At 49.3% G+C, this 24,650-nt stretch overlaps 1 protein-coding gene across 3 annotated transcripts in view; it reads left to right on the top strand.

The window, feature by feature from the left end:
• The window catches only part of NAV1 (neuron navigator 1), a 244,790-nt gene that overhangs the window by 208,454 nt on the left and 11,686 nt on the right, over positions 1-24,650 (top strand). For all 3 annotated transcript variants that reach the window (XM_035010343.1, XM_035010341.1, XM_035010342.1), the window contains 16 exons: positions 1,746-1,884; positions 2,339-2,636; positions 3,709-4,402; positions 4,916-5,359; positions 5,963-6,004; positions 6,727-6,875; positions 8,700-8,870; positions 9,930-9,982; positions 10,765-10,788; positions 10,900-10,977; positions 14,126-14,209; positions 14,435-14,546; positions 20,393-20,514; positions 21,312-21,320; positions 24,025-24,221; positions 24,423-24,615. In XM_035010343.1, the coding sequence (XP_034866234.1) occupies positions 1,746-1,884; positions 2,339-2,636; positions 3,709-4,402; positions 4,916-5,359; positions 5,963-6,004; positions 6,727-6,875; positions 8,700-8,870; positions 9,930-9,982; positions 10,765-10,788; positions 10,900-10,977; positions 14,126-14,209; positions 14,435-14,546; positions 20,393-20,514; positions 21,312-21,320; positions 24,025-24,221; positions 24,423-24,615 (2,809 nt within the window). The remainder of the gene's footprint in view (positions 1-1,745; positions 1,885-2,338; positions 2,637-3,708; positions 4,403-4,915; positions 5,360-5,962; positions 6,005-6,726; positions 6,876-8,699; positions 8,871-9,929; positions 9,983-10,764; positions 10,789-10,899; positions 10,978-14,125; positions 14,210-14,434; positions 14,547-20,392; positions 20,515-21,311; positions 21,321-24,024; positions 24,222-24,422; positions 24,616-24,650) is intronic.

The following is a 24,650-nucleotide window of genomic DNA, read 5'->3' as shown; positions in this document are numbered from 1 at the left end:
CTCCATTCCAAGACCTTCATTACCAATAATTAATCTCAGATGGAAGGTTCAGTGCTACAGGCTTCCTCTGTCTTTGACCCAAAAGAACATGTTGTGAATAGTTTGTTTGTTTGCTTGCCAGAGATCTTATCTTGACCCAGGAGAGCTGATAGGATCATAAAGCCAGAATTGATCTTTCCTCCTCAGTATTCTTTCTCTACAAAATGGGGGCTATGATATCTTAGCCCAAGATAAATGCAGGATTAATATATGTCATGGGTGGAGGAAAAAAGAGGTTGCTTGTTTTAATAAGGGCTGTATTTCTTAGTAATAAAATTGAAATCACTCTGTAGTGTGTTCTAATCCCCATGCTTTCTTTGCTCTTTCTCAATGTATTTGGATTAATCACTCCAGAGCAACCAAGCCAAATGTCCAAACCACCCACTTTCCTATTCCCAGCAAATAAATTAAGGGGAGGCCAGCTGAAATCTGGGCCAAGAACTTAGATGGCTTGTATGTCTGACTTTTGTTCCATGATCTGACACTCAAAATAAATCTAAAAGGAAAAATTTTCCAGATACCAGCTAATTCACAAAAAACATCTTTAGCCTCTTAATTCTTCACACACGCAAAGCCGATAAACAAACCTGTGAACACAGATGCAAGGATTTAGAGAATGATTCCTACAGGCACAAACAAATGCTCTCATATTGCAGTCTTCCTGAAGTCCGTGTTGAGTTTTGGGCTCTAAAACTTGAGTGAAATCTGAAGGACTTTTGGGTCCAGAAGGGAGTAATAGAAACAGTGGAAGGTGTAGAACACAGGACCTTTGAAAAAAGGTTCTAGGAGACAGATTTTGAACTCAGAAAATAATGTGAAGAAGAAACTTGCGAACAGCCAATAAGGAGAGAACAAAAGGAAGTTGGTATCAAGGCAGAGGAGGCCATTTAGGTCAGATGGTAAGAATTAACTTTCTAACTGCAAAAGTTGCTAAACACAAGGTTGAACATCCAAGGGAATGTTGTAGAGTCCAAGCTCCAAAGAGATGGAGGCTGTATTAATTTCACTTAGTATATGGACTAGGGTTCTTTATAGAAAGACTTGCATATGCAGATGCTCAACAGTCTCTCCCAGATACCACAAATCTGATATTCCAAGCAATTGGCGGAAAAAGGAAACCATTCAGCACAAATTTGGCGCTTATGCTTGGCCACACCTTAAGTGTGGTTCATTTATCTGCAGAGAAGTCCATGCTGCTTGGAAGCAAAGCCCGATCCCAGGGTCAGCGATTGTATAAGCAGGGGAGCAATGAGAAACGACAGGTCTTAGGGGTCCTAGAAAAGATCAATCTTTTCCTGGCCCTTGTTACCAGGTATGGAAAATTTTGAAGAAGAGAGGGAAAATACCCGGAGAACACATCCAGAAATGAACAAAGACATGGTAACTATAAGGATGGACACCATCGATCGGGGGAGGAAATTGTATAATTAGATTGATCCAAGAATTACCTTGTCTTTACAGTGTCCCTTTCCGTTGAGGAGATGTAACGTCTTCCTTTGCCAGATAAAGACAGACTCTCTTCCTTTTATAAAAGAACACCGCCAAGTTATACTTCAAGTTACTGGCAAACCCGGGACTAACCTTCAAGCTTTCTCCTCCTGGCCAGTCTGTATGCTGGAATACAGCCATTCTTCCATGCATATGACACTTTTATTCCTTGTCTTGACTTCTGTTTTAACTGCTAACTTTTCTCTCCTGTCCTACAGCTGGGATGAGAGCAGCTCCATCAGCAGTGGGCTCAGTGATGCCTCGGACAACCTCAGCTCAGAAGAGTTCAATGCCAGTTCCTCCCTCAACTCCCTCCCAACGACTCCCACTGCTTCTCGCAGGAACTCCACAGTAGCGGTATGTGAATTTACAAACACCCAGGCCACCCTCTCATGATGAACCACGGGGCAGATGGGTTTGCACATGCACCGCACCGCCCCCGCCCCCCACTCTGTGGGACTAGTTCCCATGTGCCTTTGGCCAGGTCTTTTTAGAGCTGGCCCAAAGAAGCCTGAGGCTACCAACCAGTCACCTAAGACATTAGCTGTTGCCTTCGGAGCCCCTGTATTTAGTGTCCTTGCTGACTTGGAGTGATGCGTGTAAGAGTTATTCCAACCAGAGGAAAAAAAAAATAGCCCTGAGATACATAGGATGTCTTTTCTCCAGCCCCCTAGAGGTGTAGGTAGAAACCCTGGGTTGACATGCTTGGGAAAGAGCAGGGCCACCCAGCCACCAAAACCAATCCCCTCCACCTCCTTTTTCCCATCCCCGAGTGAGCATCCCACTCTGCTTTTTCTCTTCCTTCCTTCAGCTCCGCACAGACTCAGAGAAGCGCTCACTGGCCGAAAGTGGGCTGAGCTGGTTTAGTGAGTCAGAGGAGAAGGCCCCCAAAAAACTGGAGTACGACAGCGGTAGCCTGAAGATGGAACCCGGGACTTCGAAGTGGCGGAGAGAGCGGCCCGAGAGCTGTGATGATTCATCCAAGGCTGGAGAACTGAAAAAGCCTGTGAGCCTGGGACACCCTGGTTCCCTGAAGAAGGGCAAGACCCCGCCAGTGGCTGTCACTTCCCCCATCACCCACACCGCCCAGAGCGCCCTCAAAGTCGCAGGTGAGGCCAGAGTGAAGGAAGGGACGAGGGCGGAGACCTGTTTCTTGGGTTGTTCCTCTTCTTAACGGTCCTTAGCCCACAGGATGATGGCAGACATTTGCAGAGTGCTTTAATATGTATGATCTGGTCTTCACAACAGTCCTGTGAGTTAGGGAAGATGGATGTTACTATCTCCACTTGACAACTGTAGAAATAACAACACAAAGGGTTTCAGTGGCAGAGCCAAAATCATACAGCTCAGAAGAGGTAGTGGAGGGGAGTGTGTTATGTTCAGAGACTAGTTTTTTGGGTTTTTTTTAAAGATTTTATTTATCTATTTGACAGAGAGAGACACAGTGAGAGAGGGAACACAAGCAGAGGGGGAGTGGGAGAGGGAGAAGCAGGCTCCCCACCGAGCAGGGAGCCCGATGCGGGGCTTGATCCCAGGACCCTGGGATCATGACCTGAGCCGAAGGCAGACGCCTAACGACTGAGCCACCCAGGCGCCCCTGTTCAGAGACTAGTTTGACCCGCCTTCAAACACTTCCCAAGACAATTGGCCTATGTACTTGTCTTCACAAGGTACTTGCTTGACCTCCCAGGGAGGTCCCAAGAAAACATTAAATCAGAATTGTATTGGTATTGCTCCCAAAGTTGGCCCCTTGGGTAACTTTCCGCCTTCGTCCCCATTTCCCTCCAGTCTCTACTTACCAGGAGGTATGGCCACACTCTGTGTGCATCTCCTCCTTTTTTCTCTTCCTTGACCAGTTGTTCGATGCACTTCTTTCTTAATAACCTTTGTGGTTGCCTCTGCCATTTCAACCAAAATGGAATATCCTGCTCTAGAAGGAGAAAATAACAAAAAGCAAAACGAACAAATCCCCGAGGCCACTCCTCCCCGGTCTCCTTCTCTCTGGCAAGAAATGTCATCTGCTTACGTACTACCCGCTTCCCTGTGTTGAGGCCTCGATGTTCTAACGCACGTTGACAATGTTTCCTTCTCCCGCGGAGGGAAAGAAAAGGATTTGCCGGGATACTGCCAAGATATTGGCCAGTGTCGGCTCCTCTCACGTCCTCTCCTGCCCTCTTGCAGGCAAACCTGAAGGCAAGGCCGCCGACAAGGGTAAACTTGCTGTGAAGAACACGGGGCTGCAGCGCTCCTCTTCGGACGCCGGCCGGGACCGCCTGAGCGACGCTAAGAAGCCTCCGTCCGGCATCGCTCGCCCCTCCGCTTCGGGGTCTTTCGGCTACAAGAAGCCACCGCCCACCACGGGCACAGCCACCGTCATGCAGACGGGTGGTTCAGCCACTCTCAGCAAGATCCAGAAGTCCTCAGGCATCCCCGTCAAGCCCGTGAACGGACGTAAGACTAGCCTGGATGTGTCCAACAGTGCGGAGCCCGGATTCCTGGCTCCCGGTGCCCGTTCCAACATCCAGTACCGAAGCCTGCCCCGGCCAGCCAAGTCGAGCTCTATGAGCGTGACCGGCGGCCGGGGGGGACCTCGCCCTGTTAGCAGCAGTATTGACCCCAGCCTCCTCAGCACGAAGCAGGGGGCCCTTACCCCCTCCCGACTAAAGGAACCTTCCAAGGTGGCCAGCGGGCGGACCACTCCAGCCCCTGTCAATCAGACGGATCGGGAAAAGGAGAAAGCCAAAGCCAAGGCAGTGGCCTTGGACTCGGACAACATCTCCCTGAAGAGCATTGGCTCCCCAGAGAGTACTCCTAAGAACCAAGCCAGCCACCCCCCGGCCACCAAGTTAGCGGAGCTGCCACCAACCCCTCTCAGGTACCCAAACTGGGCAGCTTCTTCCTCGTCTGTCTGCTCTCTCTTTTCCATATCCGTGTGCTCCTGAGACTAAGCGAGGCATGGCCTAGCCACTGTTGGCCTCTGGGCCTTTGCACGGCTCCCCCCTACCCACTCCCCGATACGCCAAGTTCCTTCTCCCTCTTTCAAAACTCACCTCATTTATTCTGTTCCCCGATCAACCCTTAACCTGTCTTCAGCACTTGTACTAATGGTTGTACTATTGTCTACTGACACACATGTATCCATTTGTTTGTAAATCCGCTGGGTCTCCCATGTGCATGTGCCATCCCCCTCACTAAGACTTGAAGGACCCCAAGTCAGATAGCAGATTTCCTTCCAACGTATTTCACCGCAGCATTGGGATAATAAGCCTCTGCGCTTAAACAGCCAGACACGGGGAAACAAGACTAAGAGTACTCTGAGATCCAATCTGCCTCTCGCTTCTGGAACTCTGTGGTTCTAAATACTTCATTTAATTTTCACTTCCCTCAGGGCCACAGCTAAGAGCTTTGTCAAGCCACCCTCACTAGCCAACCTAGACAAGGTCAACTCCAACAGTCTGGATCTGCCATCATCGAGTGATGCCCACGCTTCCAAGGTCCCAGATCTGCATCCCACAAGCTCAGCAAGCGGGAGCCCTCTTCCTTCTTGCTTCACCCCCAGTCCAGCACCCATTCTCAATATTAACTCAGCCAGCTTCTCCCAGGGCCTGGAGCTAATGAGTGGTTTCAGTGTCCCCAAAGAGACCCGCATGTACCCCAAACTCTCAGGCCTGCACAGGAGCATGGAGTCCCTCCAGATGCCAATGAGCCTGCCCAGTGCCTTCCCCAGCAGTACTCCTGGCCCCACCCCACCTGCCCCCACCGCTGCACCCCCAGAGGAAGAGACAGAAGAGCTGGCCTGGAGCGGAAGCCCCAGAACTGGGCAATTGGACAGGTGGGTGGAGAGAGACACAGCTGAGCCTGGGTCCGTCCCTGTGCTTCTGGTCCCTTTCGCCGTCAGTAACACGGTCCCATATCTGATTGTCTCATTGTGACTTTGAACATTTTTTTCACCTTTGTTAGGTAATTTTATTTGCTTCACAACAGCCCTGTGAGATAAGAAGGAGTTTTAAATTACTATGTTTATACATTATTATTATTATTATCATTATCACTGTAATGATTGTACACTGGGGTCACCAACAGTACACAGACGTTAAATGACGTAGCCGAGATTTCATAATTAGTTTCACGTGTCATCCAAAGCATTTGCTTTCAAGGCCAGACTGGTTTCTCTTATATCACACCTTAATAGGACCTTTTAAATAGCTAGCCACATCCTGATTCCCAAACAGAGAGAAACACTCAGCATTTCAAGTGAATCTCTCAAGTTACAAGCCCAGAGGCGGACTGCAAAGATCTTCCTATTTTGTTTATAGAGATAAAGGGGCCCACAGTTTGATGTCCTGGGTTAGGTGTCGTGTCCCGCAAACCAATGATCCCAAACTCGAGGTTCTAAGATGGACTCCCATGCTTCTCTTTTTCTTCTTCTGCGCAGTAATCAGCGGGATCGGAACACTCTTCCCAAGAAAGGGCTCAGGTAACCACCCTTCGATGTGTTTGCCCTTCCCTGTATCTGGGTTCCCTGGTCGGTATAAAAATCTGTACCTTGACCTGTCCTGAGTCCCAGTCATGAATTCAGTGTCCCCTTTAGCTGAGTTACTTGCGTGCGGTTCCTTGCATAGACCACCCAGCGCCCTACCCAGGCTTATGTGATGTGTGAGTCAGCTTTACGGCCAGTGTTCTTCCTTGGTGACAGAGGAGAAACAAGTCGGCATGCGGGAATCCTCACCTACCTGCCCCAGCCTGTGCTAGCTCCACCCTGACCAAACGTCCTCCCTGTAATTTTCCTCAAAGTCAGAGGGAGGACAGGCTGCCTCAGGGGTCATTCCAGTGGGCAAGAGCAGGACAGCCCAGTGATCACTGAGTTCTTCGTTGAGGCGAAGATCTCCTGCGATTGGGAAGCCCACATAGGGAGCCGCAAAGCTCTGCCCTGAGCTTCGGGGTAGAGGCTCTCATGCCCCCTCTGTCATTTCAGTCCCCACCTCATGATAGCCCATAGAGATACCTGCTGGTCCTTCAGGACTCTCTTGATGGTGTGGGAGAAAATGCTGAGTCAGCACGTGTCTTGTTCCCTCCTTAGGCAGTTCTGTCCGCTCCCCCGCTTTTCTCCTTGTCCTGCGTTGAGAACCTCCACACCCGCCAGACCTCTGATAGCACTTTGTAGCTGCGCAGACTGAGTCCTTCTGCTATGTCCTGCAGGTACCAGCTTCAGTCCCAGGAGGAGACCAAGGAGAGGCGACACTCTCATACCATTGGTGGGCTGCCCGAATCCGACGACCAGTCAGAGCTGCCTTCCCCCCCTGCACTCTCCATGTCCTTGAGCGCAAAGGGCCAGCTTACCAACATAGGTCAGTGTTGCCGGTCACTCGCTGCGGCACGGGATGCAGCAGGGCTCACCCCGCCGGGTGAGGCAAGGCAGCTGGACTTTAGGTTCCATCTCCTCTATGACTCCCACTATCTTGGGTCGCTTCGTGGTGCCTCAGTGTGTCCGTCCAAACTCAGATTGAGGGCAAAGTGCTCCAAGATCCTCAACTGAAAAGTCGTCCCCGGGCACCAGCGGTAGGGTGCGTGGAGCAGCGGGGAGTCTGAATGATGGCGCGGGAAAGCCATCAGGCAAGGCCTGGAGATCAGACCAGTGCAGGGAGCAGGCAGTCCTTTCCAGAAAGGAGCCGCCAGCCACGCCCAGGGGAGCAATACTAGACGGCTGGGATGGCCGAGAGGAAGGAGGGAACCGTTGATTGCAGACTTGGGACTCTGCCTACAAAGCCAGAAAAGTGCGGGTGTCCCGGCTGCTGTGGCTGGGCCGGGACCGGCCTAGCCCTGAAGGCAGCGCTGCTGAAGACCCGTGCTGGCCTGAGGAGAAAGGCTGGTGAGGGAAGCAGGAAGAGATGGCGGATTCAGAGGCGGGAGGGGAGGGAGCTTCAGGTGGAGGCCTGGCCCTGGGGAGCAGCGGGCCGTGATGGGCCCAGTGGGAACCCCTTTAGGACAGAGCCTGGGACAGGCCTGTGGTTTGCTGTGTCTTTCTAGATCCACCTCCTCGTTCAGCTGAGTGAAGCAACATAGTAAGGGAACACGAGGACCTGTAACAGTCTGTGGGACGGCTTTGGGGCATTTGAGGAAAGACGGAATCAGGATCATTTTGCCTAGAGAAGGGAGGGATTCATAAGGAAAGGTCATCTGGTCGCTGAAGGGCCGTTAGGTGGAGGATGGGGCCAGCTTGTTCTCCATCTGCACTGAGGACCAAACAAGGGGAAATGCATTGATGCTGCAGGATGAAGGGGCTGGGCTAAACCATGATCACCTTACGTATTCAGAAGGGCCAAGGGAGGTGTAAAATTGTCTTCTGCACAGGTCCTTATGGAGGGACTAGACATCCGCCTGTCTCTGGAGGCAAAAGAATAGGCAAGGGGAGCTCCATGTGGCTGTGAACCCTGGGAGGCTGTAACCCCAGCAGGGGGAGGGGCGGAGGGGAGCAGGTGCTGCAGGTCAGCCGGGATTCACTTCAAAGCAGATTCTGACATTCTCACCTGCTCCATCCGTCTGACCTTCCAGCCAGGGGAACGCTGGGCAGAGAGGGCTGTGTTTCTTGCTGCGTCAGAACCGACCAGTGGCCTAGAATGTGACACCCTTGTGGGGAGAGTCTCAGTCCCTCCCGTAGTGCCGAGCCCGTCCGAGCCCATAGCCTGGCCCCCTTCTCTAGCTGCCTCTTTGTCATCATTCAGATCTGAGTCTTGGTCTGAATTCTTAGTCCTCACAGGCTGCCAGTTGTATTCTACGGAACCACAACATCCCATTTCATTGGCACATTCAAGTGATGTGAAGGTTTCAGAAAAGCTGCCAGGCCCCCAGCCTGACCTTCAAAAGCGACAGTTCCCGGGCAGGCAGGGCTGAGGGAAGGTCTTTTAAAATAGGAAACGCTGTTCCCCCTTTATTCCCCACAGCAGGGTCCTTCTCCATTAGGGCTCGATCTCCCCGGGAGCGACCCCACTCCTAACCACCAGCTGCCTGCACACTCCCCCGCCCCCCTACCCCTTCCTCTCCTGCCCCCCCCCCCCATTTGCCTCCCGTGCTCCTGGTGCTCCATTCCCCAAGGGACCCAGAGAGCTGATGACCCTGCCTCTTCTCCTGCCCTCCCCCTCCCTCTCCTGTCCCCCTCCCCTCTGTCCTTCTAGTGAGTCCCACTGCGGCCACCACGCCAAGAATCACCCGCTCCAACAGCATCCCCACCCACGAGGCGGCCTTCGAGCTGTACAGCGGCTCCCAAATGGGGAGCACCCTGTCCCTGGCCGAGAGACCCAAGGGGATGATTCGGTCAGGATCCTTCCGAGACCCCACGGACGATGGTGAGACTTCATGCCAGCGCGGTTCACGCTCATTCCAGCTCTGCTGGGTCCCCTCACCCACCACGGCCACCACCACACACACGTATATGATTCACAGAACATCAAGTCGGGGCCATTTCAGTTCTTTCTTCCCATCCCTTTGAAGGGTCTGGGGGCCCAGAAACCTTTGGGTGGCACCGTCTGGCGCTGGGGCTTTGGGATGGAGCACCCGCCATCGGGGCCGGGGGAGGGAAATGGAGCGTGGAAGGCTTACGGGGTACCCCTCGGAGTGCTCCCGAAACTGCAGTTCCTCCCCTCCTCGTGGCAGCAGCAACCTCTCCTCCCCACAGTCTCTCAGCAAATGTGGAAAGGTCCAGGGATGTAAGGGCGGCTCTCAATCCTGGGAGAGAATTAGGCATCTCATTCCTCTTTCAAGAATGTTCCAAAGGTTAGCTTCAGGGAGGGCCCTCTGGTTGTCTGTGGTGACGTGGGTGTTAATGGCTAGAGCTGGAAGACCACCGGAGAACAGACCTCCCGCTGTTTTCGGGCCGCTCAGCCTGGAGGCATCCTTGCAGGGGCGCTGTGGGTCTCTCAGTGGGGCTAGTGAAGCATCAGAACGAGGATTTTACACTTCAGTCCGTTGGCCACCTGCATGGTCCCCAGAGCTGAGAAGAGGAGGCACAGGCCGAATCGCAGGATTTGTTCTGAGCAGCTCTGATGGGAAACTGCCCTCTTGCGCAGCTTAAGTACTTTCCTGCCTGTCCACGAACACCTCCTTCCCCTCTCCCTGAACCCTTGTGCCTCGCGAAGCAGGAGCAGGCTGAGCCAGGGCCCGCCATCCCCAGGCTGCCCAAGAACGTAGACTGAAGGAGGAGGCTAGCTCTGCTCAGGACCTTGCCTCCTCAGCAGACACCTGCCTGCTCAGGGCTGTCGTGCTACCAGTTGGGTCCCCTATGGTGTTCTTCCTGTTTGCTCCAGATGCCCTCCAGAATCAGAATCCAACTCCTGCCTTCGGGCTCTGCCCAGGAACCCCTTGTCCCTGGAGCCCTCTGTTAACTTTGTGTTCTGCTTCTCTTTCAGTTCATGGCTCAGTGCTGTCCCTGGCCTCCAGTGCCTCCTCCACTTACTCCTCAGTAAGAGCGTTACTTCTCTTCCTCCCTCATCCCCTCTTGCCTGCCGTTGCACTGCTTCCCAGAACCTGGGTTGGTTGGGGAACTGGGTGGGGGAGGGGGACTGCTACCTGTTCATGATACCTTGTGGATCTGGGGTGGGGCCGGGGGATGGCGCCTAGAGCTTGGAGCGCTCGGTTGAGTGCATCAGTTCCTCAGTAGTCTTTCTGGCCTCACCACCGATTTCCTGAGCAAACTCTGGTGCCCTTTGGTTCCCCTCCTTTGAAAAATCGCTAATCCCCTTATAATAGAGCCCATTCTGTGCCAGGGTAAGTGGGAAGCACTCATGGCAAGGTAGGCTAGGTAGGTTTAGGTTTATGGGACTTCAGCATCCTAATAGTGTACCGCATTTACCAAGTGTTCCCTGCGGGGGACTGGGCACACTGCGTTTGGCCGTTAGGTATAACTCGGTTCTCAGATTTGTTTTGCCCCCGGTTTTTTACTCCTTCAAGTTAGTGGCAGCAAGGATTAGTCTTCAGATCAACTGAAGTTCCATTTCCTAGCCTTCTTGGCAGTGACAAAGTTGGCTAGAGACGAGCTCCAGAGACATCTTTTATTGGAACCCCCGGGTAGGGTCTCAGCCCATCCTGTGAGGGGCCAGGGCGGCCAAGACACTGAGTTTCAGCCTCTTCGTACCTCTTGAGTCACGCTTCTTCCACGTTCTCCGCCCTGCCACTGGGGCCTGGCTTCTTCACCTCCGTAGTAACTACCTCCTTCTCTCTTTCTCTCCTGTGCTCCTTCTTCAGGCTGAGGAGAGGATGCAATCTGAGGTAGGGTGCGAAGCCTTTGTCTCTGCTTGTTAACACCACTGCGCCCCATTCTGCTTCCAGATCTCCTACTTCTGCTGCTGCCATAAGTTTGTATTTCTCTCCCCTTCACAGCAAATCCGGAAGCTTCGTAGGGAACTGGAATCATCCCAGGAAAAAGTGGCCACCCTGACGTCTCAACTTTCTGCCAATGTGAGTGCCATAAAGTAGGGGAAGACCCAGGCAGTTACTTTGGCCGTAGGTCAGATAAGTTCAGCCAACGGAGGAGAATTCTCTCGTAAGGTATCCCCTGGGCTTAGATTCCAAGGGAGCGGGTCCTGTTCACAGCTTTACGAGAGAGGATTGGGGAACTGGCCTTCTCTGAGTCTCGATTTTTACAGAGAACTGTTTTTGCCCCCACCCTAATGATGAGTTCACGCCCCGTGGTCTTTGAACTCCCTAGAGAAAGCGAGGAGGATTATCAGTGGTTCTGCATGGACGTGGGAACAACCTTGCCATTGGCCATGGACACAAGTAGTGAGCCCTTAGAACTCTTTGCTGCTGCCCTGGGGTATGCCCTGGGGTATGTTCCTGTCTTTGTTCAGGCCACAGAATTGGGCGGGCACAGAACTGACTATGAGCATTCTGCCTGGCGAGTGTGACACAACTTAGAAACACACTCTCGTTCCAGTCCAGCTGCCTCCCTCACAGCTGCCTTTTCGTAGCCATCTCCTTGGGCAAGTGGCAGAAATCACCTGAGCTTTAGGTTGGGAGCCAGAATTCTTTGTTTCCGCCCTCGACCTGCCCTCAGTCCATCGCAGTAGAATGAGTTTCTTTCTTTCTTGGTTTTTCGACCCTGCGGGTTGGGGAAATGAGGCCACCTCCTCTCACTAGGCTGTGGTAGTTTCTCCCCTGTGACCAAGTTGCAAACGGAGAACATAAGAGCCATTTTCCCCCAAAGCTGTAAACAACAGCTGAGCCGGATTTGCAGGAGCCTTCCAAGTGTTCACACAAAAGTGACCATGTCTGCAGTTTCCGCAGGACTTTCTGGGTTTTCTCTCATCCCTTCCTCTCTGGGGAACCCAGCTGTCAGGCCCGAGGGTCTTCCCTTGGGATCAGGTAGGAGACTCTTCACCAAGATTTTGCATGTTTCCATCCTATTTCAACAGCAGTTCCTTCACCACGCTGATTATTCTCTATTTCTCTTTTCCCAAACCCTCCACTCATAAGTTGTGCACTCACCAGTTTGTTGAAAGCCCGTATCACCCACCCGCCTTCCACTCTTGGGGACCCATAAAAATTATAATATAAGCAAGCACCATCTCTCCCCTCCCTTGTGCCCCACCCACCACGGCTGGTGGCCTGGGTCACGTCCTGCACACCCCAGGAAATTCACATCTGGGAGATGCGGCGGGGAGAGGCACCAGGTGGGCAGAGAACATTAGTGTGTCTGATTCATTTACACTGAATCTGTCAGCCATCATGTTGTCAAGGCTGGGTGAGAGCCAAGAAAATGAATTTAGAGGGTGATTTTTCTTTGAACAGGAAGTTCCCTTTGGCTAAGAGAGAACAAACCAAACAGCCAGACAAGATGGGTTCTGAATTTTAGAGGCAGAGTCCTGCTGAGGGTCAGAGCCCTGCCCTCAAGGAGGAGTTGTGATGCCAGAACTCTCCGGGATCCCCTGATTCCTGACAGAGCTTTGGTCGCGTTCTGTGGAACTTCCCAGCTGCCCACGCGGAGGACACATCCCAGACAGGGAGGGGCCGCAAGCCGTTTCACCTCTCCAGAGAGCCAGCCTCTCTCTGGCACCACTGCTCAGCCCTGAGGTCTTACAGGCACCCTGGTGAGGCTGAGGGTTAGGGAAGGTTTAGAGGAGGGAGAGGATGTGTAGAAGACAGGAGGAACGCCCATCCAGAGCAGAGGGAGCCCCCAGTGAGAAGGGGAGCTAGCCATTGTTGGGGTCCCTCACGAAGAGACGTCCAGGGACTCCAAGCAGGCTGTTTACACACCTATACAGGGATGTAGAGAAGTGAACAAGAGACACCCCAAGGCCAAGAAAACAGGAGTTCCCTGTACAGTAGGTGAAAGTCAATGGCTCGGGGTCATGACGTGGGTCTGCCAAGGAGAGCCCAGGCCTTGACAGGTTCATGGTGCATGCATGTGGACAAGGAGGCTCACATTGGTCCAGACGGATTGCCACCAGCCACTGTCAAATAAATGTAGCCTCCAGGCATGTTTCAAGGGCAGAGGCTGAAAACTAGAGTTGACCCAACCGAAAGAGAGAATCAGTAGTGGCCCACAGGAAGCAGTGACAAGTGTCATAGACCTACGTCCTCGAGCTCTGTATGAAAGATCTGCCCAAAATATGCCTGTCACTTCTTGCTAGAGTCACTGACTTGCTTAGATACCCTCCAGTGATGGCTATTTCTCCATCCCCTCGTGCTCCCTTTTCTGGCCCCATGCTTCATTCCCTTCACCTTCCCTATACATCTTGCTGCCAGGTGAACAGCTTAGAGTGCTAGCCCGGCTCCAAGTTGCCTCAGCTCCACCCTCCCCCGCCGGCCTCCTCCTCATGAATCACATGTGACATCTAGTGGCCAAACTTTGGAACGCCCCTGAAGTTTTCCTGAACTATTTCTCTCCAGCCCTGCAAAGACAGCGGGGAGAAACCAGGAACTAGGAGAAGCGGGAAGGAGTTAAGAACAGAGGGTGCTTGAAAGCAGTGGTGGAGGGCGCCTGGGTGGCTCAGTCGTTAAGCATCTGCCTTTGGCTCAGGTCATGATCCCGGGGTCCTGGGATCGAGCCCCGCATCAGGCTCTCTGCTAGGCGGGAGGCCTGCTTCTCCCTCTCCTACTCCCCCTGTTTGGGTTCCCTCTCTCGCTGTCTTTCTCTGTCAAATAAACACAATCTTTAAAAAAAAGCAATGGTGGAGAGAAGCACCAAATGGTTTCTACTGGGAGGTGACTTGGCCCCATGGGGGCCAGCCCGTCAGAAAATGGAGGCGTTAAGTCAAGATAATAAGAATGACCCAGAGGTTATGGCCCTCCTGAAGAGCAGAGGGACAGTCCCACCTCTGGTAATGATAGGTACCCAATCCCAAGTGTCCAAGAGCCTCCAAAAGCCTGCCTTGCCTTAATGCTGTCAAGAAGCTGGTCCCCGCCAGAAAATCTCTTCAGGCCAGAAAGATGTTTGATTCTTCCTTCTCTGCTCAGGGAAATCGATATTCAAAAATCACCAAGAGGGTTGTTGGCATTGGTCAGTGCTATAACACAGAATATCACCTCAAACTACTTCCCATCACAGTCTTGTCTTTTCCCAAGCCTCAGGCAACTTAGGCACCACCTTCCGTGTTTATTTCAGGCTAATCTAGTGGCAGCTTTCGAGCAGAGCCTGGTGAATATGACATCCCGCCTCCGGCACCTGGCAGAGACAGCAGAGGAGAAGGTATGAGAGCTGTGAGTTCTCCTCACACACAGACCAGGGCTGACCTCCTCCCCTCTCTCCTGAGCACCGGTTTCTCCCTCCGTCCCATCACCCTGAATCCTCCCCTCGGAGAATTCCCTGCCTTCTCTATCAAGTCTGGAAGAATTCCAGTGCCTAGCCCACTGCCTGGCGCAGAGTAGGTGCTCCCAATCCCAACTAATGACACTATTGTCATGTCTCTCTTAGGACACTGAGCTGCTGGATTTACGAGAAACTATAGACTTCCTGAAGAAAAAGAACTCGGAAGCACAGGCCGTCATTCAGGGAGCCCTTAATGCCTCAGAAACCACACCCAAAGGTAAGACATCTGACCATAGATTGAAGGAGAACAGGAATGGGGTTACTGGAGATCTTTATCTGTGCCTACAATGTGCCAAGTCCCATACCAGATTTTTAGAATGTGAGGGCACTTTGATGCCCTTCAGTATGATGCTCTGGAGTGGTCAGGGCCAGGGGCATGACCCTGCCATCTCTGGGGATGAGGGAGAGTAGAGCAGACCTGTCATCCCCATGGGTCCTCCCCTGAACCTCGAGGGCAGAGCTCAAGAGTTGTCAAAGACCATCAATAAAACAGCACTTTATTCTTAAGAAAAAAACTAAAGGTATTTTTACCATTTGATCCAGCAGTCTCACTCCTTGGTATTTACCCAGAGGAGTTAAAATTTTATGTCTTCAGAAAAACCTGGATGTTTATAGCAGCTTCATTCATCATCGCCAAAACTTAGAAGCAACCAAGACGTCCTTCAGTAGGTGAATGGATGAACAAACTGTGCTATGGCAGTCAATGAAATATTACTCAGCATTAAAAGAAATGAGCTATCAAGCCATGAAAAGATATCGAGCAGGCTCAAATGTACATTACTAAGTGGAAAAAGCCAATGAGAAAAGGCTACATGTTGTATGATTCTAACTATATGACATTCTGGAAAAGATAAGGCTATGGAGACTCTAAAAGGCTCAAGGCTGAGTGGGGGAGGGAGGGTGAATAGGCAGAGCACAGAGGATTTTTAGGGCAACAAAAGTATTCTGTATGATACCATAATGGTAAATACCTGTTATTACACATTTGTTCAAAGCCATCGGATGTCTATAACACCAAGAGCAAACCCTAATGTCAGCTATGGGCTCTGGCTGATAAGGATGTGTCGGCGCAGATTCATCACTTGTAACACATGCACCCCTCCGGTGAGGGATGCTGATAGTGGGGGAGACTATGCATGTTGGGGGGACAGGGGGATATGGGAACCCTCTGTACCTTCCTTTGAATTTTTGCTGTGAACCTAAAACTACTCTACAAAATAAAGTCTAAAAAATCAACACTTTACATTTTTACACACACACACACACATATAATCTTATTTGATCCTCATATCAGTTCTCCAAGGGGGTGCAATCTATTATTCAAATGAGGCAAATATCACAGTGGTTACGTGGGGCTCAAATGACAAGTTAGCCTTAGCATTTAACAGCCAAACAGTCAAGTTCTGCTAGAGAAGGTCAAGATGAGTAGTGGTCTGATGCCCCCAAACCCTGCAATCTCTGACTCGAGGCAGGCTCTCTGGGTAGTTGGATGGTCCTCTAACTTGTCTGTAGTCTGTTTTCCTTTTTATTCCACTAGCAGTGATCCCCAATCTCTGTCACTGTTCTCCAGCCTTTTCTTCCACCATTGACCTGCCTCACTCTGAACATAGACTCTGCCTCCTCCTTAATCAAGAAAATAAACATTTTCAAGTAAGAACTCCATTGACTTCCCTGCTCCATCAATTTATAGTCATCCGATCCTTACTTATTTTTCTCGCGTTTTGTTGGAAGGGGCTGTCCTTTCTGGCCAAGAGGGATCCCTTGTCTAATGCTTTGGGATGCTCCCTCTAGCACTGATACCCATTGTGTGCACGTGCATGCGCTCAGGTACACACACACACACACACACACACACACACACACACCCCCCTCTACATCTTTGACCTCTTATTCTCCATTCACTCCTTCCTTTCTGCTTATAATGCTGCTAAAGGCTCTTTTTTCTTTAAAGAAGATGAAAGATGTATCCGCTATATCCTTTCTAATTACAGTCTTATCTCTTTCCTTCCTTCACAAACTTACCTTCCGCTTCCCTTACCCACCTAACCCCACCATAATTTGCTTCCATTACTATCACCCTTACCAGAACTGCTTTCACTGAAATCGCCAGGGACCCCCATTTTTACAAAACGTAACTAATAATTGTTAGTACTTAGTTTAGTTGACTTATGTAAAGTAGACATAATACCTAACCAGAAGTTTGTGGTATCAAATCAGAAGACCTATGTGAGCATTCACCAAGGTGCCAGGCATTTGGTAGGGGCTCAAAAAAACCTCTCCTAAACACACACACACAGAGGCAGTATCCCAAGATTTCCAAGATTTGGCCCTGTTATGGTCTCCTTTCTTCATTAAATTCTCCCCATAGCTTCTGAGTCATCATTCCCATCTTGGCCTTGTCCTACTGCCTCTGACTCCTTCACAGAACCCATTCCTTCCTTCCACTTCGTCTTCAGGGACTGGGCTCCCAGAGCTCCAGCCACAGCTTTTTGTTCGGTTTGTTTTTGGAGAGTGAGAGAGAGAGATGAGCAAGCGCAAGTGAGGGGAGGGGCAGCAGGAGAGGGAGAGAGGGAGTCTTAAGCAGGTTCCGCATTCAGCCCGGAGCCCAATGCGGGGCTCGATCCCACAACCTTGAGATCATGACCTGAGCCAAAATCAAAGAGTCAGACACTTAACTGACTGAGCCACCCAGGCGCCCCTGGGTCAAGGTCTTTTTTAAGATAGAAGGCAAACGGTAGCATGCCTTTCCATTTATTTATTCTTTAATTTCTTACAGTGGTATTTTGCTGTTTTCAGTGTATAAGTCTTGCATTTCCTTTGTTAAATTTGTTTTTGATACTGTAAATAGAACTGTTTTTCTTAATTTCCTTTTTAGATTATTCATTACTGGTATATGAAAATACAATAGATTTTTTTTATATATTGATCTTGTATCCTGCAAACTTTCTGAGAGTATTTATTAGCTCAATAAGTTTTACAACCTCCTCTTAATATGTATCTGTCTCCTAACCTGTATCCCCATCCTGAATTTTGTACCTCTATTTCCAAATACTTTTGGACATCCCCACTTAGATCACCTGATAGATATCCCTAACTCAACATGTCCAGCATTAAAAGGAAGTCCCTCCACCTCCCTTAGAAATACACAAACCAACACTTTCCCTTCTGCAGTTTGGCCCATTTCAGGTATTATCATCTGCCTGGTCACCCAAACCACTAATATAAGAGCCATCTTTTATGTCTCACTGGTTTGCCATATAAAGCCATTGAGTTTTATATATAATTCATGCAGATGGATAGATAGATAGATAGATAGATAGATAGATAGATAGATAGATAGATAGATAGAAACTCAGTTCTCTCTCTGTTCTGACTTGTCATTACCCTGGCTCTGGTTTTCATCACTCTTCTTCTGGATTATTACAATAATTTCCTAACTAGTCTTGCATTGCTATAGTCCTTCCTTCATGCACCCCCGCCCCCCCCAGAGTAATCCAATCATGTCAGTTGAGATCAGAAATCATTCCAATTTGAGTATGGACTAGATATTAATTTAAAAGAATTACTGCTTAATTCTTAATTTCTTAGGTGTGATAATGATGTTGTGGGATAATGTCCTTATTCTTAGAAGATGAGTCCTGAAGGATTTAGTGGCAAAGTGTCATGATGTCTGCCACTTCTTTTCAAGTCATTCAAGAAAATATCTGTACATATGTGTGCTTGTATGTGTGTGTGCACTTGTTTGTATGTGGAGGAAGAAAGAGAACACGCACAAGTGTAAATATAACAAAATATTAACAACTGTTAAATTAGGTGGAGGGGGCATATGGGTGTCCATTGTACTATGCTTTTAAGTATTTCTGTGTGTTTGAAACATTTCAGAAAAACAAGTTAAAGGGAAAGAGAATAGGGGCGCCTGGGTGGCTCAGTTGTTAAGTGTCTGCCTTCGGCTCGGGTCATGATCCCAGGGTCCTGGGATCGAGTCCTGCATCGGGCTCCCTGCTCTGCGGGAAGCCTGCTTCTCCCTCTCCCATTCCCCCTGCTTGTGTTCCTGCTCTCGCTATGTCTCTCTCTGTCAAAAAAATAAATAAAATCTTTAAAAAATAAAATAAGATAAAAAGGGAAAGAGAATATGCTCCAAACCCATTAGTGTGGGGTACTATCCTCTTCCTGCTCCCAAGACAAACATTTCTTTCTAGCTTCATCTTCCACCCCTTCTCCTCTTGCACTCTGTATCCCACCTATGGCACTAGTAAAAAATGTATTTGTTGGGCACTTGGCATGTGCTAGGCACTTTTCAAGGATTGTACTTGTATTGATTCATTTATTCCAGATATCAGCCCTATGAAGTATATTTTATGGTTGAGAATAAGATCAGAGAAAATAAGTCACTTGGTCAAACACAGCTCATAAGTGATGAATCTGGAATATTAAGCTATTTTGGGTGCACCTTCCTCTTCAGATGTGTATTTGTTAAGTGAATAAATCATTTCTCTCTTTTGTGATGAGTTTGCATGTTTTCCTCCGTTCAGGTTGACTCAGGCTCAACTTGGTCAGGAGGATTTCTAGGAGCGTTCAACAAGCTAATGCTTAAAGCAATGATACCTACCCTTGTTTTATTTGTGAAAAGGTAATAAATGTATGTGGCACAAAATTAAAAATACACAGAAGAGTTCCTAACTTTCTGAAGGTTATTTGATTCTAAAAATCCTTTCCTTCTAAAATATATATATGTATATTTATATATAAAAATATATAACATATTTTTAAAATTTTAATTGACTCACAACTACTTGGAACCTCTGAGTAACCGGTGATAGGGGCACGCACTTATTTTGCTGCCCTTCATTTTAGCTTTAGTTAACTAATTTTTCATTAAATTTATTTTTATCATAGAAGCAATACATGTTCTGGGGGAAAATGTGAATTAGGGGTTAGCAAGCCATGGCCCATTGGCCAAATCTGGCTCATGACCTGTTTTGTTTGTTTTCTAAGATTTATGTATTTATTTGAGAGAGAGAGAGAGAGAGAGAGAGGTGGGGAGGGGCAGAGGGAGAGAGAGAATCTCAAGCAGACTCTCACACTCTCTCTCTCTCTTAAAAAAAAAGAAAATCTTGCTCCAGAATCTCTGCTGCTCTTGCTCATTACCTATATGGCACAAAGGCAAATTTCCTTAAAAGGCATTCAGGGCTCTGCTGATCTGGCCTGAGGCTAACCTCCAACCTCACCCTCACCTCTTGCTGTGCTCCTTGTACTGCTTCCATTCCAGTCTGCCTGAGGTTCCCCAAAGCAAAGCCTGCACGGGGCCTTTGCGTGTACTTTTTCTTTAGCCCAAACAGTTTTCCAGTGTTCCCATCTGAAGAACTTCTGTTCTTTCAAGACTGAAATATCTCCTTCCTGGTTAACTTTTTTCTTCCTTGTGGTGGAAAAGTGGTTCATCTTCTGTGCCATTCCAAACCTCAGAGTGCTGAAAAGATGTTCTACCTGTCAGATAAGACAACTAAAGCTCATTCAGGTTAAATGCAGGACACATGGCTGGTTATACTTGGCCTTGGAGCACCAAGCAGCCAAGGATTGCTGGGGAAAATCATGAAAAATGATAGGTTGAGGGGTGCCTTGCTGGCTCAGTTGGTGGAGTGTGCGGCTCTTGATCTCGGGGTGGTGAGTTCGAGTCCCATTCTGGGGGTAGAGTTTACTTAAAAAAAAAAAAATGGTAGGTTGATGTCTCCATCAAGTTATCGAAGGCCAGTGCTCATTAAGCCCTTCTCAGACCTATTCAGGCTGAGTTCATTAGTTTGTGTACTGCTGTTTATCCTACTAGACTGGAAGCTTCTTGAGAACAGGGATCATTTCTTACTTATTTTTTACCGTTAGCTTTTTTTATGTTAAAACATGATTGGCCCTCAATAATTGTTGAAAGAACGATCCAAAAAATGAATACTGTGGACGGAGAAGTTGCTGGTGCCCTTCTCCTCCACCTTCTGCAGCTACACTTACCCTAAGTCCCATGTCTTCTTTAAATCTACCCTGTGTGTGTTCTTCCCACTTGTACTTGGCCCCTAGAACTCCGGATCAAGAGACAGAACTCCTCGGACAGCATCTCGAGCCTCAACAGCATCACCAGCCATTCCAGCATTGGCAGCAGCAAGGATGCTGATGCAAAGAAGAAGAAAAAAAAGAGCTGGGTAGGTCCAAGTTTAGGGAGAAGGAACTATGTAGAGCCGTGGTGGGTCACCTCCACCTCAGCATAGGGATTGGTTCCTTCCAGAATTAACCAGGATATGGTGCCTTGGGGCAAATACGAAGCCCCAGGCATCAGCTCAGAGCAAAGTCTGCTAAACTCTCCTCTTATCCCCATTCTGCCCCACTTGTACCAAGGCCGTCTCTCCAACCCTGTGCACACCCACTTCCCTGGGGCTCTCCATGCCTTTGATTAGGTCAGATATATTTGGCAACAGAAGGAAATATCCAGAAAGGAACATCCTATCAAACTGCTTGCCCACCCCACCTCCATTCCCTTCTATACTATGGAGAGAAGATTTTTCTGAACAAAGCCATTCATTCTAGATGCTCCTGCAGGTTGTTTCTTCAATTTTTTTGGAGAGGTATTTGTGGAACTTTCCATATTACTTCAAAAGGAACCATTATATTACCATTGACTAGTCCAGAGATAGTTAACCCCCCAACCCCCCCACCCCCCACCCCCCCCCAGCTGGCTCCTAATAGTCCTAAACTGACTTTGGATGACCTTTCTGAAATTCCATAGGCAGATCTAAAATGCTTTTAGCTCCTCAGTTGGCCTGTGGTAAGGAGAGGATCCCCAAAAGGAGACTTCTTTCTCCTCTGTCCCCCGTGCAGTAGGACTGGCCCCCAAACCTTTGTATAGCACAGATGGGTCCCAGCTGTGTGAAATGAGTGATTAAGTGTTGCTTCTTTTTTTTTCCCTTCAAAATGCTGACTTCAAATCCCTATTTTTTTCCAGGTCTATGAGGTAAGAGACCCAGTTCCTCTCTCCTTGTTTTTTCTTTCCTTTTGCCATACCTTCCCCATTTCCAGAGCAACTCCCTCCCCCTAAACAAAGAGCGGCCACTCATAAAACTAACCGTAACAACCACCCCAGAGTTCCTAACTCACTCCACTGCATGGTCCATCCACGGCTGCCCCCACATGAGGACAGAGGAGTGGTCTGGTTGGGGGCCAAATGGAAAAGTTCAACAAAATCCTGATCTATTCCCTCCTGTCTTCCCCTTGTTACAAAATCAGCCTGTTATAAAAGCAGTCAATTGGAGTTCCTCCTATCCAGAAAATGAGCTTTCTGATTTTTGTTGTTGTTGTTGTTTTTCCTTCAAACCCTAGAAGCCCAAAATGGAAGAGAATCACTGGATGAACATAATTTCGACCACAATTCCCAAAGACCAGTTCAGTTTGGGTCTCGTCTGAAGATTTAGCTCTATAGGGAGACGAACCAGAGATAGGAGAGGATATGATCCATCCAGTCCAGGGCACCCTCAAACCACCTGAAAACCTGAGACCCTCTGAGCATCCATGGAGTTTCCAAAGACATTTCAGGGATTAGAGTATAGTCTCAGACAAGCAGAAAGTGAACCCAGAGTTTCCATTACAAACCAGACATCTGAGGTCCACTAACCTAGCCCAACATTGTGCCAGGTGTTAGAAAGGATGTGAAAAGTGGAGTCTGTAATCTGAACCATCCAGGAGCCTGCAAAATTGCTGGGGAGACAAAAAGCAATATTGTACATATGAGATTGATAACAATCCAACGGTGCCAAAATGCCTAATTGAGCCAATGAGGGCTAGAGGAGCTCGTAGATGAAACTTACTACAGGAGGCTGGGGAAACATCACAAAGGAGGTAAAAGCTAAACTGAGATGGTACTGTGATAAGAGAGTGTGTGGAGAGGCTTTCTGCAGGGACAAAAATCCCTGCTGTAGCACTAAGTAGGGCGGGACACAAATAGGAAGGGCCTGAAATGCCAGGAAAATTTTTTTAAACTTGATTCTTTAGGTTAGCATTTCCCAGCGTGTGTTGTGCACAAGTCCATGGCGATGCTCCTTGAAACAGGGATGCCATAAGCCCTGCATTTCTGCAGTGCACACCCACATAGGAACATTCTGAGATGTCCCTCAGTAAAGAGTCTGTTTCCTTTTGCTTGACCCACTGTTTCCTGAATTCAGGGAATCCTTCACCACATAACACTAATGAACATCTGCCAACAGTTGTGCTTTGGGAACCCTGAATGACAGAGAACACTACCGTCTCTCACTCAGGGTCTTCGTGATCTTACAGGACGTGTGCTTTGGGCAGATTGTGGTCATGGGATCTCTTTGTATGCGCACACACACTTAACGTGCACGCACACACACACTCTCTCTCTCTCTCTCTCTCTCTCTCTCTCATATACACACAGCTTCCCATGAGGCAATAGTGTAGAGAAGACCATTGGGTTGAAAATAAGGAAGACTGAGTTCCAGTCCCAGGCCTTCCTTCAATTCTGCAATCTCAAGCAAGTCAACTTTTTACCGTTGGTTCCTCATCTCTGCAGAGAACTGAACTTTATGGGATGCTTGAGGCTTGACTACTCCATGATAATCTATCCCCTGCACGCACACTCTAGCTAACTGCACACATTCTCTCTCTCTCTCCTATCCCCATCACAGCCAGATTGGTCCTCCTTTATGTCCTACTTGGTAGACACCTCAACACACACCACCATCAGCTCTCCTCATTTACCTAACAGCCTTCCTGTGTTCCACAAGAGACACATTGAAAGAGTACCCTCAAGTTTTCCTTTCTTTTCTCTCACTGTCCCAAAGATCTGGTTTACTTTTGTCCCCTACAGCCTTTGACCCCTCCTTTACTCTCTGTCTCTTGCTGCCATTCCATATCTGTGTCCCTGTGTGTGTGTGCATGCTATATGGATGCATGCGAATGGGTGGGCCAGGACCCTGGTTTGCCTCTCTAGCTCACAGCCCTAACACCCAAGCTCATCAACACCTAAGGTCAAACAAGCTATGGTCACATTATAGTCTCCCAAGTATTCTGAGGAAATGCTGGGAAATATTTCTCATTCTAGGACATTTGAGTGGGAATAGGAGAAAGCATTTGTATCTGATTGTTTTCGCCATTCTGGGATGTGCTAAGCACAAGAGACACTAAAAGAAACTTGATACCACTCCCTTCCGTTGATTTCCACAGAATCATATGGCCAGTTTCTGGTTAATAGGTAAATAGATAAATGGATTCTGATCTGATGAGCCACGGTCAGGGTGGACACTGAGACCCAAAGTGAGCAAGGCTCTAGACTGAGCAGGAATTGGTCTGCTGGAGAAGGTGGAGTTCGATCATTGAGAGGTTGGCCACCATGTGACCTCTGGGGACTTCTCTCTGTCCCGCTCAGGGGCATAGTTTCTTCATGGGAGAGAGCAGACCCAAGAAGTTCCTGTAGCCTACAGCCACGGCATGCCAGAACAGTTGACTTTCTCTCAGCCCTAATTTCTAGGCAACTCTTCTGTCCATATTTCATGAAGCAAGTGAAGCCTTAAGAGGGAGGCTTACTGACAGCAAGCAAATACCCTGCCTGTATACCTCTCCGTCTCAGAAGTCCCAAACCAGTCCGCCCCCAGTCTCCAGAGTGGAGCCCTGACGTCTCTCTACCTGGATCTGCTTTTTTCTAGCTTCGAAGTTCCTTCAACAAAGCCTTCAGCATAAAAAAGGGACCCAAGTCCGCTTCTTCATACTCTGACATTGAGGAGATCGCCACACCGGACTCCTCCGCCCCTTCGTCCCCCAAACTACAGCGCGGCTCCGCAGAGGCCGCTTCGCCCTCCGTCAAGTCCTCCAGCCCCTCCTCTGTGGGCACAGATGGCGCCGAGTAAGTGCTGTCGGCCTGCCGACCAACGGTGTATGGCCGGCGGCGGCAGTTAAGCCCGTGTTGTTCGCCCCTGGCCACCGCACTACAGGGCTCTCCTGGGGCGTATGAGACCTTCCCCCCACCACGGCTGATTACCTCCATGTCCCCTAGCAACTCTACCGCTGCCCCACATGGCCTGGCTTCACTCTCACTTTCTTCCAGGGGCCCTGCTCACCCGGCCCCCCACACCAGGCTGTTCCATGGCAATGAGGAGGAGGAACCGGAGAAGAAAGAGGTATCGGAACTGCGCTCCGAGCTGTGGGAGAAAGAGATGAAGCTCACAGACATCCGCTTGGAAGCCCTCAACTCTGCCCACCAACTGGACCAACTTCGGGAGACGATGCACAACATGCAGGTGGGTATCTGGGCAGAGAGCTGAGCAGAGGGAAG

Source organism: Mirounga leonina, unplaced genomic scaffold (assembly GCF_011800145.1).
Source record: "Mirounga leonina isolate KUSES-001 unplaced genomic scaffold, KU_Mleo_1.0 Mir_154, whole genome shotgun sequence".
Classification (NCBI taxonomy): domain Eukaryota; kingdom Metazoa; phylum Chordata; class Mammalia; order Carnivora; family Phocidae; genus Mirounga; species Mirounga leonina.
The sequence above is the reverse complement of the archived record's forward strand: the minus strand, read 5'-3'. Positions and strand labels throughout refer to the sequence as shown.